This window comes from Centroberyx gerrardi, chromosome 13 (genome assembly GCF_048128805.1).
Source record: "Centroberyx gerrardi isolate f3 chromosome 13, fCenGer3.hap1.cur.20231027, whole genome shotgun sequence".
Lineage (NCBI taxonomy): Eukaryota > Metazoa > Chordata > Actinopteri > Beryciformes > Berycidae > Centroberyx > Centroberyx gerrardi.
Genome location: NC_136009.1, coordinates 8,099,886 through 8,115,921, shown reverse-complemented (window position 1 = coordinate 8,115,921; position 16,036 = coordinate 8,099,886). Strand labels below are relative to the sequence as shown.

At 44.6% G+C, this 16,036-nt stretch overlaps 1 protein-coding gene across 1 annotated transcript; it reads left to right on the top strand.

Annotated features, from left to right (window-relative positions):
- The first annotated feature begins 7,093 nt into the window (after positions 1-7,093).
- On the top strand, positions 7,094-9,307 carry LOC139917349 (somatostatin receptor type 5). The gene is made up of 2 exons (XM_071906456.2): positions 7,094-7,500; positions 8,593-9,307. The coding sequence occupies exons 1-2, from the start codon at positions 7,094-7,096 to the stop codon at positions 9,305-9,307; spliced, it is 1,122 nt and encodes a 373-aa protein (XP_071762557.1).
- Positions 9,308-16,036: the final 6,729 nt, after the last annotated feature.

Here is a 16,036-nt window from a genome sequence, read left to right as displayed (position 1 = left end):
TTATCGTGTGTGAGAAGTGAAAGATAAAAAAGTTAGAACCAGGGAAAAAACTTTATTTAAACAAAGTAAAAGTCCTCTTTTACTTTGTTTAAATAAAGTTTTTTCCAAGTGTTTCTTGAGATGAGTTTTCAGATTCAGATGTAGATTGAAAGTGGGTTTAAAATGGAAGGGACAGAATAACATTTTCTCTTATTTTAGGTGACACTGATGTTGACTCACTGAAGAGCTGTCACTTTTTTTTTTTTTTAACACATTATTCCCTTGTTAGGATGATTTTGAAGTAGTTCTGTTTTCCAGCAGCAGGGGGCGGTAGAGACCGAGCGCTGCTCCAGTCTCAAACCGCCTGCTCACCTGTCACCGGCCGCCTCACGCACTGTCATTAATTAACATATAATGAATCTAAACAGCAATCAGTGTCACCGCATTAATGAAGGGGGGAATATGCATGATGACGCTGCTGTTGTGATTCTGATCCGGCAGATGAGATCATTTAAATACGGTCGCCTCAGGAGAACCGAGACAGACAGACCAAGATGGGACTTGCTAATGAGCGAGATCAGCGCTTAATTGACAGTATAAACATGCTCGTTAATTACGACCGACTCTCGCGTATAAACGGAGCGCGCGTGCACCGATTCTGACGTTCTCGCTCCGTATGCGCGCAGGTGAGCAGAGGTAAGCCCGGGGTCGAGCCTCAGCAAACAGTGATTGATGTTTGCTCTCTGACGTGCGAAGCTTTTAACTCGCTCCGCACAGTCATCATCATCTCCCGGGCTGTCGGGACGGAGCACAGTCAGGGGTGTTGAGCCGTCACATTCATTAGTCTGCGGCTTGGTTAACTCTCTCTCTCTCTCTCTCTCTCTCTCTCTCTCTCTCTCTCTCTCTCTCTCTCTCTCTCTCTCTCTCTCTCTCTCTCTCTCTCTCCCCCATGCACAGTCCTACACACCATATGCTCAGCTGAGTGTGTTCCATCCAACCATACATGGTTCACACATGCATAAACACAATCTTCTACTAAGAAAACTCTCTCTCCCTCTCTCTCTGTGAGTGTGTGTGTGTGTGTGCATGTAATGGAGCGCCGTTTATCTGGATGCGCGCCAGCCCATTCATCTTAATCCACATCAGATTGTAGGTTCGTGTGTGTGGCTTGCACTCGATTACATGTATCTGCATGTATGCAAGCTCATTCATCTATGTCTGTTTGTAGGGAAGTGTGTTTTCCTGTCTGTTTCTCTCTCCGAACACGTTCCTGTGTGTGTGTGTGTGTGTGTGTGTGTGTGTGTGTGTGTGTATGAGTCAGGCGTGTGCAGCACCAGCAGATGGGTCAGCAGCAAGCCACTTGACTTGCTGTGTCAACAGCGGAAGGCTGGTAATAAGTTTATTTGAGCCGGTGCGCTGTGCCATGTACCTACTGAGCAGCACGACAACAGGCGGACAAGCTCCACAAATGAGGCGTTTCATTCCAAGACACTATATATATTTTTTAATATATTTTTTGCTGTTGACTCATCTACAGCAACAGAGTGTCAGCTCTTGATTATGGGCCTATACACTTTCCCTGTATACACCCTTAACTTCCATTCGTCTTTCATTTCGGAGATGTTTAACGCCATATTGTGTTTATTTATCTTTTTATGTGGAGCATAGAATAGCAGGTGTCACCTTGGAAACAGTGATGTAGCGGTAAATAAAAAATGTGGGTAAACTGTGAGTCAGTGATCATAGGGCAAACAACCACATATATATAAAGAAAAATCAATTCTATTTTCAGAAAAGCATTCCCTTATGCTTTATTCCCTTAAAAGACCCTATCCTCCTATAACTCACATCAGTTTGATACTATTTACATCAAACAGATTTATGTCAGCCTAGACAAGGTGGGCAAACTCTATTCCACCAAAATGAAAGGTGATGAATAAATAAAACTGAGCTTAGGCGGGTTCATCTGCTGTGGGCTTCAACTGAAACCCATAAACTTTACTGCCTCCGTTTCCCTGGGACAGGTTAGGTAACAGCTTTGTTCCCTCCTGTAAAATAATCAGTGCGCTTGACGCCAACCATGCCGCCGCCGCCGCCCACTTGACGGATTCCTCCGGCTCCGTCCTGAACCCCCGACACGACTCGGACGCTTCCACCGACGCAGCTGTCACTGTGTTTTTCCTTTGCTTCTCAGGTTTAATATTCAAGGCTCTCCTGTTCCGTCCTGCATGATCCGAAGAGGCGTGTTTGACACCGCATATCTTTGCCCTCCCTCCCTCCTTCCCTCCCTCTTAAAATCACTCCATCTACCTTTCTCTTTCTCTTGCTCTATCACCCTATCTCCCCTTTCTGCTCCCTCTCCTCCATACCTGTTTGTTTTCTTAAAGGTTTCCCTAACAACAAGTAAATCTCATAATACCCTCTTGCCACCGGATTAGTGGGGATCAAAGGTGTGTGTGTGTGTGTGTGCGCGCGTCCACTTGTCTTGGTGTGTGTGTTCTTGTACTTCTATACTTACAGAAAGATGAGAAAAATCATCCGAAGTGAGGACATTTTGCCGGTGCTCACTTCTTTACAGGACTATTTTATGATTAGGGTTAAGATTAGAGTTAGGATTATGTTTAGGTTAGGGTGAGGCATGTAATCTTTTTTAGGCAAGAGTGCATTTAAAGGTTAGGGAGTGAATGGAGGTCCTCACAAGTGCAGTAATACAAATGTGTGTGTGCTTGCTTGTGTGTTTGTGTGTGCCTGTGTACATGCACTGAGCGCAGAAAGAGTGAAAGGGATAGTGATAGCGAGGTCAGCGTTGGAGATGACGAGGGAGCGCTGGATTTGAATTTGGAGTGAGATATTTTTCAGACCACAAAATGCCTAGGGGGGGTTGGGGGGGGACTGAGCTGAGGTAACCAGGCCAGAGAGAGAGGGAAAAACACTCCCAAGCTCTAAAATGAAGATAGATAGACAATGCTGAATTGCCTCACTGTCTCATTTATATAGTCAGTAGCTCACTCGGTCGGCACCTCGGCTCATTATCCTGCCACTTTGTGTTTGTGTAGAGAGAGACAGAGAGAGAGAGAGAGGGGAAAGAATAGTCAGTGTATGTGTGTGTGTGTGTGTGTCAAAGGACAGCGTGGGAAGTCAAGAGGGGGAGGATGTAGGCAGGGACGCAGGTGTGTGCCCTCTCTTTCCCCTCTTTATGCAGCACATCAGCCGACGGCGAGCGGATGGCTTTTCCCCGGAGCGGGTCACTGTTCATAGTAAGTGTGGCACATCCATTTAACAGCCTCCGTCCCTCCCTCTCTGTGGGACTGCCTGTCTGTCTCAGACCTCAGAGTTCTCTCTTTATGTTCAGTCCAGACTTGGGTCAAACAGTTGGTGCAGATAATAATTCTTGGCGTCTGTTTTAACCCACTTGGGTTTTAACGTGTTTTAGCATCTGGTTTAACCCTGATGGGGAAGTTTGCCACACAGCTTTTGTTAGGTAAGTGGTCAATCACAGAACAACAGACTAATTTGACTTTTCTAAATTTTATGCACTTGTATTGTCCTATGTCCCATTTGGCAGCTGAGTAGGGTACAAAACATAACATCTTTGTTAGTTAGGTAGGGCTCAACTTTACTTGAAGGGACACAAAAATGGTAACTAATGGTAAGGTAATGATCAAGTAATGATGCATTACTAGTAACAACTCAGTATGATGCACTACTTTACTTGAGGGGACACAAATAGTAATATGGAGGTAATAAGGAACTAATGATTTGTTATTGTTTACGTGCCATTTAGTACCTTATTCAGAGTTAATCAGGGACAATTCATTAAGTAAGTGGTCATTATATGGATTCACAGATATCCAGGAACTAATCATTAGATACTGGTTCATTAACATGGCATGTAACAGTTTATTCTTAAGTAACTTATCATTATCTACTATAGTACTTGATTCAGTTATTCAGGAACTACTCAGGATTTTGTGTACCTTACTGTAAAGTGTTACCTAAAAAAAAGTATTTGCAAATACTATTAGGCCCAGGTCTGGTTCAATGTATATCAAGTTATACTGCAGGTAAAATGTGGATGACAGGTAAAGTTTGATTTTAAACTCATATTTTGCTGTATATTAACTCAATGTGGTGGTTTTCCCTGTTCACACAGTTAAGAGAGGAGAAGATCTGTGCCACAAAGATTTTGTGCCTGTGTTAATCCAGCCTTTGATCCATTGCTGGATTTAATTTCTTGGTTTGTAAATATATGTGGGGTTTTTTTTTTTTTCTGCCAGGCTAAGAGGGAGTCCTTGATTCAGAAAACCACAGCCTGAATTGATTGATTTTGGTGCTACAAATGTATGTAAATCCATAATGTGACCAAGGAGTGAAAGTGATTGGACTGAAAATAGCCTGCAGTCAGTCACAAACTGTAGTAAATCAGTTCAGCTGGAGGTCAATGTGTCTAAAATTACACACAATTAGCTTAGCCGTCTGTTGCTCATTCCATGCGTCTGTACTTCCATCACTTCTCTGCTCACTGCTGTCTCTCCTCATCTGTCACGTTACATCTTTCCAATTCACTCCACATTTCCCCACTTCTGCTGCTGCGCCGATAAAACCAATGTGACGGGAAAATGTAAACACTGTGAGGCTTTGTCATCAGCGTCCAATGTTATTTAAGTAATATTTGGTAAGGCTGGAGGCTGCTAAATGATTACTTTCCATCAAACAGATCGTTTATCTCTAATCACTTTCATGTGTGAGGCCTGACTGTGTTTGGCTCCGCTTTCAACACATAGTTAATGACGACTTGACCTTTTTGCTTTATGTAAAGCTTTATGTAAATGTCATTTATTTTTCTCCTCAAAGTGATAAAGGGAGGGGGAGATACAGCGGGCGAGGGACAGATGGAAAAACAAATGACCAAACGTCGTCGTCCATCTGTCCCTCACACGCAATATCTCTGACATCGCTGACAACACTTGGATGCATCTCAGCACTACATTCCAGCATTTTCAAAATCACTCTAGCCCAAGGCGACAATTGTAGGTCAAATACCTTATCTAAGGGACTGGAGGGAAATACCAGTCAATTAGGTATTTAAAAATTATCGCATGACCTTGAGGAGAACAGTTGTAATCAACTCTCTCTCAAAAGTAGGAAATGAAGAACCAGTTCTAAGCCTCCTGTAAAAAATATCCTACTATAGTGATAGGGTACAACACCAATATTCACCCAATTTGAGGCTTAAAGGATTACACTGACTTTTGGGAGTTTGGCCCATTGGTCTGCTTACTTAATATCTGATGAGCGGATTGGCACCAAAATCACCTCTGTGAGACCAGTAGATAGCTCTGTCCAGTGTGCATGCTAACACTTTAGCATAAATAACTGTAGGTGACTAGCATTGTCCAAAGTAGGAAGATAGACCTTTTAGTAATCCAAAATTGGTATTGGTTTTGCATCCTATGGCCTGTAGCTTCATAACTTCTGAAAATAAAATCTAGAAGAAGTAGAAGTCCATTACAAATCAACAGCGCCAAAAACTAGCTATCTGGCTAACTTTGCTAACTTCCCCTAAACAAAACAAGCTGCAATCGAAGTCTCGTGGGAAAAGATATCTCTGCCAAAAGTGCATTCTTTTTTGTCGTATTTTATGTCTGTTTTAACAATTATCAATCAATCAATCAATCAATCATTAAAATTAAGTAACCATCCAGCCTTGGAACTGCTCATTTTTGCACTTTTTGGATAGCCTAATGCTAACCGCCTACGATTACTTATCATACTTAACTTACAGTTTGGCGCCCCATGCTGAACCTTTATTGCCCTACCACTGCCGTGGTTTACATAATCATGTATTAGGTTAAAGAGACCTTTTCCTAGATATGTTTTTTTTTCCAAACTCATGCTAGTATGTGGCAGCATGTGTGGAAGTAATGTGGGGTTTGTTTACATTTGTAAGGCTTGTAGATACTGGTGTGAGACACTTGTGGCTGCTTTTCTTTAGCTCTCCTCAGGGAAGTGTTTGGTTTGTTTTTTGGAAGCAATGTCCAAATACGATCCAGCTGTGAGTATTTACTGTAGCTGAACCGATCCATAAGAGCGATCCATAACGCCTCTGAAATTCTGCGGTATTCCTGTTTGAGGATTTTGGGGGTGGAGGGATCAAAACATGTTGTGTTTTTTTTCCAGGCAGCGCTTCTTGCTCAGACATTGATTTAAAATCAATTATTCAGCAGAGCAAATCTTCCCAAATGTCACCGCGTGGGCAGCCCAGTCATCTCTTTGACGGCAAATAAGGGGCTTGTTTACCTCTGTGGCTCGGCGGTGGTCAGCTGTCTGCTCTCCATCCAGGCTCTCTGTGGCTTTTATTTTGGCTCCGCACACTTTGCCGCCGTGACAACTAGTTGATGTTGTTGTTTATCCCCCCGGGAACGAATGCGCTGTCTTTCCTCGTCGGCGTGACGCCTCCGCCTGTGCCGCGCAGCCCGCCGAGGTGAGCCGTGTTATTCGTGCCGTGATGCAGTCGGACTGGCTGATGTCACTGAGTGTTTGTTGCTGAAATCTCCTGAGAGAGAAAAGGGGGCTAAACCCACCTGATCTGAATCATCGGGCTTGTCAGTCACAGAGGGAGGGCCCGGCGAGCTCCAAATCGCAGGTGATTCACCAGCCACGCCGAGAAAATGAGGCAACTGTTATTACATGAATAATACATGGGAGACAGTCGCATTAATTATTAAGCTCGTTTTCGAAAATCATCGTCGCTCTGCGTGTCTGTCAAAATGCGGGATTCCGTCTGGCTCGTTCTCCTCTCAGTTCTGTCGTTTTCTCGCTTCTAAATATCCGTTTCTCAATCACTCCTTCTCCTTGTTTCCTTGCATTTCTCATCCCTGTTTCTCAAATCACTCCTCACCTTTACCTTCCCTCCTCTCACCCTCCAGTGCATCCTTTCCCTATCCATCTACCATCATATTTCCTCGATTTCTTTCCCTTCATCTTTCCGAAATCCATCTATTTCCTCCACTTGCTCAGCGATCTTCCATCTCTCAGTCTCGTCTTTCACCTCTTCATCCCATCCTCACAGTGACGTCACCTCGTCCCCCTGCTAGAACCCGATACCTCCGCCATGCCCGCCATAGTCAACCTGCTCTTCAACACCGTCTCCACCAACACCACCATCTCCTTCTCCCTGGCGCTGCCGCTGGTCAGCGTGCTCTCCCTCCTTGTGGGGGTCGGGGGTCACCTCCTCCTGTGGCTGGTGCTGATGCGGAACCCCCGGCGCCGCTCCAAACCCAGCTCCGTCCTGCTCCTCAACCTCAGCCTGGCCGACGTGGGCGCCCTGCTCACCCTGCCCTGCGTCCTCCTGAGCGCCAGTTCCCAGAACTGGCAGCTGGGCGGCGGGATCTGCGTCCTCCTGGGGTTCATGACCTCGTTGACAGCGGGTGTGGATATATTCAGCCTGGCGGCGCTGTCGGTGCTGCGGTATCGTATCGTCGCCCCACCGGCGAGGCCGCCTGCGACGCCGACGCAAGTGTGAGTATCGCTTGCCAGCCAGCGGCGGCTTTGTTGAAAGCGTACATATGCTACAGGTAGGATTTTCTCTACTGTGAAAATAGTTGTGATGACACCTTGTGATGCTGGTGAAAAAAACAAAACAGAAACACATATCTCCAACAGTCGCCCCAGTAGCTGTATTTACATGGAGCCTTTTATTCCACTAATAATCAGAATAGCAGCCCAGTTAGAATGAAAAATGCCTCATGTAACCACCGCAATCAGAATAAACCTTTTATAATCTGTTCATGGATAAAATGTCTTTCTTTGGTTGGAATATCTCTACTCTTTCTGCCCACGCTCGCCCATGTGATGTAAATGACATCTATGACATTTACTTTTTTCCAGGAGAATGACACTTTTGGAGTCGCATGTTCTGATAAAACTGTTTTGCTTCCTCAGAAAGAACAGCAGTAAAGCAATAACGTTGCCAAGCGCCCAATGCAGATCCATCTTTTAGAAACATAAGCCCATGCGAGAGTGCTGGATTCTGTATTTTGCGCATGTCAGAAACTCTTATTCTGATACCGTGGAGCATGTAAATGCACACCATGCGATCCTTTTATTTAGCGCTCATGTACACACTTGTGGGGGAATCTTCAATCAGATTGATTTCCTTCAGAATGAAAAAATATGGCTCATGTAACTGCAGCTAATGGTCTCCTTTCATTTGGTGAAATATGGCAGTGCTTGTGGTATGGATTACTTGTGGAAAATCCCTTCACATGAAGAGTTGATTGGTCAATCGCCAATCAAAAGCAGTAGAGAGGAAAGATGATTGAAATATGGCAACAGAAAGCAACTCATACAAGCTGTGCATTTTGGCACATGGACTATGACCAAGTCGATCTATTACAAGTCGATGGAGAAATTCCAGGTGCTCCACTGTAGAAGTGCTGCCCAGTCTCATCAGACACCAAACTGTCACAATCCTTTACAGCAGACCCAGGTGTATGAAGTCAGATGGCTTATATAAGTGACCTATTTGTGCTGGCACAGAAGTGACCAACCTTGATGACAAATAACCCTGCACTCTCTCTCTCTCTCTCTCTCTCTCTCTCTCGCTCACAGGTTTTGCACTGTGGTGGCTATCTGGCTGGTCTCAGTAACCATGGCATTACCTAAGGTCACCTACATCCAATTTGATGGTGGCTGCACCTGGTCAGTAGGCCGGGACCAGTGGCTGGGCTTCCTGGTTCCTGCCTTCCTGGTTTATTACGTGGCCCCTCTCCTCTGTATCGCCGTCAACTGCGGCCTCATCATCTCCCACCTCCACCGCTGCAGGGGCACCCTGGCCGCCGACCGCCGCAACAAAAAAGCCACCGCCCTGCTAATCGGCTCCACGGTGGTTTTCGCGATCAGCTGGCTGCCTTATTACGCGCTGGAGTTCGTCAACGTTATATCGCCGTACGTTAGCACCGCAGCGTCTCCCGTTAGCAGACCGGTGTGCGGGCTACCTTCAGGCCTCGCTTCAACTACGTCTCCGTCGCCCGGGCGGGAGGAGGAGGTGACGGAGGTGTCCCTGCTGTGGGAGGTGGCGTCCCTGTCGGCCATTTTGCTGGTGTGCCTGGCGCCGTGCTGGAACCCGCCGCTCTACTTCCTCTTGTCGCGGCCGGCGGTTCGCCAGCTCTGCGCTCTCCTGCCTTCGTCCCTCCAGAGGCAGTGGGGAAGGAAACGTGCGCGGCGCTGGCGTATCGCTCCCGCTCCTCCCCCGCGCCTGCCGCATCCTCTGCCGACCGAGCGCTCACTTACTCATCACACTTTGACACATGGGCTGACTCAGTAAAATTTCCATTCAATGTACAACCATGGCGTACAGTTGGCATTTGCTGTCACAAGAAGCACAAGTACATACAAGCTTATGAGTCACAATATAACACGCTTTACATTCACATGCGCAGATTGCATTTAGGCTACTCACATGCTTATGTAGTTAAGGCCGCGTCCTCTTTGCTTCGGCGAGACTAAATGCATATAAAGGCTCCGGGCAACAGTGTGTGTGTGAGGCTCTCAGATAGAGGACAGTGTATCATAAACAGGATGCACCATGTGCCATAAAAACACAACCAGGCTCATTTTTCTGATCACGCTGCCAGAGTCACTAAGCAACTCAGACTCCTGGCACTGTGAAGCTTGCAGAGGAAGAGAACCGCACGTCTGGAATGACATGAGAGGAAATTCTACAGAAAAACAAAACCAATTTTGGGTCTCGTGGGTAAGGCCATTTCGAGATAATCCGACTGTGTAGATAGATACTTAACGGAAGACAAAATACCTTAGAATTTTGTGCGACTGCTCAGTGTGAATACGCAAGTTTATTTTTAGTACACAGCTGGCAGTATCAGGAAAGACACTTCATGCACTTTTTATAGCATCGTGGGCATCATCCTGTACCAATCCAGGTCACTGACCTTTCAGAGGTTGCTTTAGAGCGCTGCCCTCCTCGTGGGATCTGAACCTGCAACCTGGTCTTAACAGCCCCATTTTCAGGGACTGAGGGACTTCTGCTTGCCCCACATTGACAGACACGACCCATCCGAGCAAACATAAATCCAATTCCCCGTGGGGCTTTTATACAACCGAGCCGGAGCTGCAATAAAAAGAAGGGCTGATAAGGATGATGTATAGAATGCGCACAGTGTGAAAAGAGCACTCCATCTCTCCGGCAGCGTCCATAGGGCTTTATTACATCGCGTCTAGTGGATTACAACAAGCAATACAGCCTTGTAACCCCATTACTAGGCCATCTGACGCAGTCAAAACACAGGGGACACGGTGCACTATACTTCCCTCTCTAGCCTTTGGTTGGAACATGATCTAAATCCAACATCCACTCAGTAACCTTGGGAGAAAAAGGCTTCCTTGACTTAAGACAAGTGTTAATAGAAGCTGACTTGTTTTGTTCTGAGCGTGGTTGCACAGAAGTGCTTATTACACAGGGATTTGACAAAAGGAATACATCAGAGGATGACTGGGAAAATTACTTCTTAACAAGTGGAGCCCATCTGCATTCGGAGTGGTTTAATATTACAATATAAAGGCCATGCCATGTATTTACAGTGGTCAGGGGCTTTGTTTGACAAATTGGCTCTGGACAAGTAATTGGATTTTTGTTGTGCGGCTATTCATATTGAGAGACGGCAAAGCAGTGATTTAAATTCATTGGGAGGGTAGAATCACTTAAGCCCCCCTGGATGATTAGATAATGGGTTTGTTTTACAGCTAGGGTAAGTGGAGATGGAGATAGATGGAAGTTTGGTTTGAGACGCGCACAAACACACATTTAAACTGCAAGTTATCTAAATAAACACACAGACACGGAACGCCTCTGAAAATAAGTAATACTTGGCCAAAAGAACTATGAACATAACTGATTCTCACATCTTCATTGTATGTTGGCCTACTATCTTGCAAGCTCAAGCTACATATCATGGGCATGTTCTTTTGTCATTGCATCAACATACAATTTTGATCACACTGTATATTTCATTGAATAAATGCAATTTATGAATAAACGTACAACACTTGAGGTCACCTCTGCCTAATTTCCCATCATTCTCGCTGCTACATCATGGCGAAAAGAAAGAAGCACGATTCTTCACTAAAATTGTAAGACTAAGTGTCAGACAGTGTTCTCTTATGATGACTTGGCACAATCGTTGGTTTGGGGTACAGGGGGCATGCTGGTTTAGGGGGGCCCCATATCAATTCTTGCACCCGGGCCCCTTGTGAACCTCTTAACGCCCCTGGATGGAAGGTCAGTCAAGATCATATAAATACAGACTGTAATCCCTGACCTTTCTGCTATCATCTTATTGGCAGCAATAAATCCTGCCTGGTTACCTCTTGACCTCCTGACTTCTCCCAGACTGCACCGCTGCACATTCTAATGACAGACCGGCACGTTTCCATTAGCGGGGAACAAGCGGTTTTTCGTCGACACAGGCTTTGTGGCTAATGAGCGCACTTATCTCTGTCATCCGACTGCACTGTGATCCTCTCACACAGCGCCAGGCCCTAGCAAGCTCTGATGTCCTGACGAGACTTAATTAAGTCTGCAGATTAGTATAAGTCATGCTCGGCAAGCCCATTGAGAGGAGCCTTCCCATTGCCATTCACTCTGTTTACTGAAGTCACAACATGCTGCGTGGCGGCCTGCTGTACTCTATAAAAAGGCAGATGCATGGGAACTAGTAGCTAAGTGCAGGACTGGGCGGAATGGGCCACAAATTGAAGCTGGGAGGAGATTGATATCCAAGGGATGCACCGCTACCACCAACACTGGGGTTTGTCATGACATGGGGAGGTACATCCCTCCATCTAGATGGGCTTTTTGGAGAGGTATTTATTGTTTGAGACGGACTGCAAGAGAGAACACTTGACATTTAATAGCCTTTAAGAGGGTGTCAGGTATCTGCAGGCCATTCGCTGTCATTGTACGCAAACCATTTAAGCCCATGAGGGAGGATCTGCTTGGAGTTATAGACGTACCTGCTGATTCATGAATTAGCCTTTAATATAACTACACTATCGAGTTAATACAGCCAGTTGTCACTTATTTTCCTGTCACTAGCCATGTGTATAGCTGGAAACGGAGGTGGACACAAATGTTAAAATTCATGTTTTCTGTCTCTTCCTACTGCAGCTGGATTTGTCCTGTATTCTGATAATAAATACACCTTTGTCTTGTCCTCTGTCACATATTTTATTATTTTTGAGAAACATTTCCAGTACAAGTTTGATGGCAGAAAGAATTTCAACTGCCTAAAACATAAACGGTAAGTGTCACCAGCAGTACCCTCAACAGACCATAATGCAATACAGCCACAGCTTGCATCTTTGTAGGTCATCGGTAGCGTGTGAAATACAACCACTGTTGCCAGCTTGGATTTAGCAAGTGGCTACGTTTAGCAACTTTCAGACCCTCCTGGTGACTTTATCTCTCAAAAGCGACTACGAACAAATTGAGTAACTATATGACCATAGGGAACAATGACGAAAACGCTGATACATCAGTATAGCTGATACTACTTTCTTTATTAATCCAAAGAGGTCTGATGACAACAGCACTTTCTGTACATATAGTCCCCCTCCCTCTGCTAAGAGTGGGGGGCTGTAGCAAATCGATGTGCAAAATGGCATATGATGTCATCTGGCGACCAAAATACTTTCCATGGAAGAGAGTTGGCAAAAGTAAATACAACTCGGCTTTTCTGTAAATTGAACAATCGGGCATGACACACCTCGGCATTTGTTCTCTCTTTACAGAACCCTTTTTTATATGGGGGAATCATTCTGGGAAATGTAGGAAATCACTAACTGAAGTAGAGGTACTAGACGAGGCAGGCTGAGGGAAAGGGTACACCAAAAAAGTAAATTACAACACACAAAAAATAACTCCTGGAATGCACTGAACACCACAAATTGATGGTATCTTCCTTTAAAATCCACTTGTCTTGAACTACTAAAATGCTAACTGGCTAACAAAAGCTGGCTGGATATTGTGATGTAGCATATATTTTACCATGCTAGTTGTGGAGTTTTGTGTATTTGTAGACTTAGAGTAGAAAGGTGCACAGCAACTTTTAAACATTTTCAAAATGAACAGCATGAAAGAGGCTCACAGAAAGTGTTAGCTAGCTAGCTTGTGAGCTATCATTTTGTGTTTTTGAGGTACAACGTGACATAATTCCAGGCCTGTTTGCATTTCGAGACCCTGAATCAAGTCACTTTTTATGCAGTTATCTGACAATGGAAACACAAAGATAAATGACAACATTTATATTATGCTAAACGTTTCATTTGATATTACCATACTTGATGACAAAAAACTTTGAGAAACACTGATTTAATCTGCAAGAAGGGCGATCAAAGGTTGTAGCCTAGGCTACTTCTTAACTGAGGAAATGTGGACAGGGCATTTATGAAAGTGTTTTAGTCTTCCTTCACTGAATCTGTCTTAACTTCTTCTATAAACTCTGGAGTGTATTAAGCCGTGCCAAAAGATCAGTTATTTCTCCTCAGGATCTTTCTCATGTGTATTAAGTGAGAAACACAGGAAAGGCACAGGCTTTCTCACTGGACTCCCATCATCCTCCTTATGGTGAGTTCCAGTTGCTCCTATCTGACCACAGGTTCAGCTTCCCCAAGTGGGACCAATAGGAAATCTTTTGTCTAAGTAGCTATTGAGTTCTTAAATAAATGTGTATAAGAGGCCATACTAGCTGTCTTAGCCAGTGGAATCCATATAGTTCTGAGTCACCCTCATTAAGTGATGCTGTTGCTGTAAGTATTTCTTATGTGTTTATTGTTGTGTGTGTCTTCATTTATTCATTTGCTGGACTGCTGGCTGTGAAACAAATTGCCCCGCAGGGACATTAAATATTTAGGCTACTGCTCATTGACACTCATAAGTAATGGCAGCCTGAGTCTCAGAAATTGCCTTTTTAACTTTACTTCCCTGCCCATGACTTCTGGGTTGGAACTCCAATCTGTTTCTACCTGATGGGGGAAGAAGTTAAAGCGCTGCATTCATTTCATATGGGAAAGATGGTAAATTCAAGCTTCATACTTGAAAAATACCATTCATATCAGCTTTCAGGTGGGAAATACTACTGCAGCACTCAGATTTGACGATGGCGCCACATTCTTCGACATACTAAAATTTTCAACTAACCTGCATTCAACCAGGTAAGTCAATTAAGAGCAAGTTCCTATTTACATGGCACATAATAAAAATAGTAATGTTGAAAGAGACAGTAAATTACCACAGGCATAACCTAGATGGACACATAAGGATTCGGAGACAGCAAAAAGCATTAAAAAATAACACCATCAACAACAAGGACACCACTAAAAGCAATTAAAACTTAAGACCAAAACATAAGGCAGCACTAATAGAAAAGTTTGTGCAGTCATATTGCTACGAAACTGTTGCATTTGTGCCAGTAAATGTCTGTGACAGAGTCCTTGAAGGCAGAGAGAGATTAAATTGTCCAATTTCAGAGTCTTTTGCAACTCATTCCCATCACCGGGAGGAGCAAACTGGAATGAGGAGCGGCCAAGCGAAGTTTGAACTCTGGGGACGTTTAGCAGGATGTGACGGGCAGACCCAGCGTTACGGGAAGACAATGTTTTTTCTCACACATTTAGAGATAGAGAGCTACCAGTCCAAGGAGGGTGTTGTAAATAAAAGTGAGCCAATGGGGTTTTTCGGCAAGCGTAGAGGGCCAGTTAACTGACGTGTACAAATAATATAACATGGTCATTTGGAGCAGGGTGAGTTTGGCAGAGAGTGAATGAGGAATAGCTATGGTCCAAAATGCCAAGTCTTTTTTCTTTATTCTGCTGTCACTAACAAGGAATCTTAAGTGAAATGTAGAGAATGATTCATTATATTCATTTTATTCTTGATTACAGTGGCAGGACATTTTTCATTTTCATTTGTGGTTGACATTTTGAGAAAAACAACTTTGTTTCAGACGTGTACCAGATCGGTCTCTATGGTAACAGCTATACACTTTCGGCAGAATTGCCTTTTTGTGGTGTGAGGGTGACGGCCCACTTTAGCAATTCGGAAGTTGGGCCAGTTTTTCTTTAAAACTATCTCATGCTAGTGATTTATCTTCTGAAACATAGACAATCTTTCACTTTCATGAATCTAGATCAGGGGTATTCAACCGTGTGCCATGGAAGGCAGAGTGTATGCAGGTTTTCGTTGCAACTAAGACTACAGCAGATGATTTAACTGATTAGCACACGTTCAACCAGAAAGGAGGAACCAATCAGTGAAACCTGCTGTAGTCTTTGGAGTGAAAACCTGAAAACCTCAAGTACACTCCCAATATCAAGATGTTCTTAGTTGAAATTGTATCATTTAATGAATTGAAATTAAATCCTTGCGAAAACGAACAAACTCCTTTTATTAGAAAAAGAGTTTTAAAAACATGAACTGATCTCTATCATGATGAGCTGCTGTTGCTGTTTTTGTTCTCCTGCTCTTAAATGGAAAATATTGTTTAGTTTGGATTATTTGAGCGATAACTTAAACGCATTCCCCTGTACATAAATAGCACATTCTTCCAGGAGGCATGCCTCTGCCTCCCTCTAGCGGCTGCTTCACTTCACACAGCGACAAAACCAATTCCCGTCCTCCCCTGAATGAAATGCACCGGCAAAAGCCAGCGTTTTCAAAACGGAGGACAGGTAGATAAGCTGGAGGGTGTGGGGGATTTGGGCATTTGGGGAAACAGCCAGGCTTAGACTTCCATACCACCACCCCCCACCCCACCACCACCACCTCTCCATCCTGTGACAACCCAACGCGTCCTTACTCAAGGACGCGCGCCCCCAACGCACACTTTGTAGGAGAGAGAGAGAGAGAGAGAGAGAGAGAGAGAGAGAGAGAGAGAGAGCAGGTATTACTGGAGGAAGGGAGGAGGGGAGGGAAGCGCGCGGGGTTGCATGCTGCCTGCTGGGCGTCGGGACACCAGGAGGACAGGAGGGGATGTGTTGT

Bases quoted from the DNA above. Each gene is read 5' to 3' on its own strand.
- LOC139917349 (XM_071906456.2), top strand. From the start codon at position 7,094: ATGCCCGCCATAGTCAACCTGCTCTTCAACACCGTCTCCACCAACACC. The intron at 7,501-8,592 runs GTGAGTATCGCT...TCTCGCTCACAG, and splicing joins CCTGCGACGCCGACGCAAGT to GTTTTGCACTGTGGTGGCTA.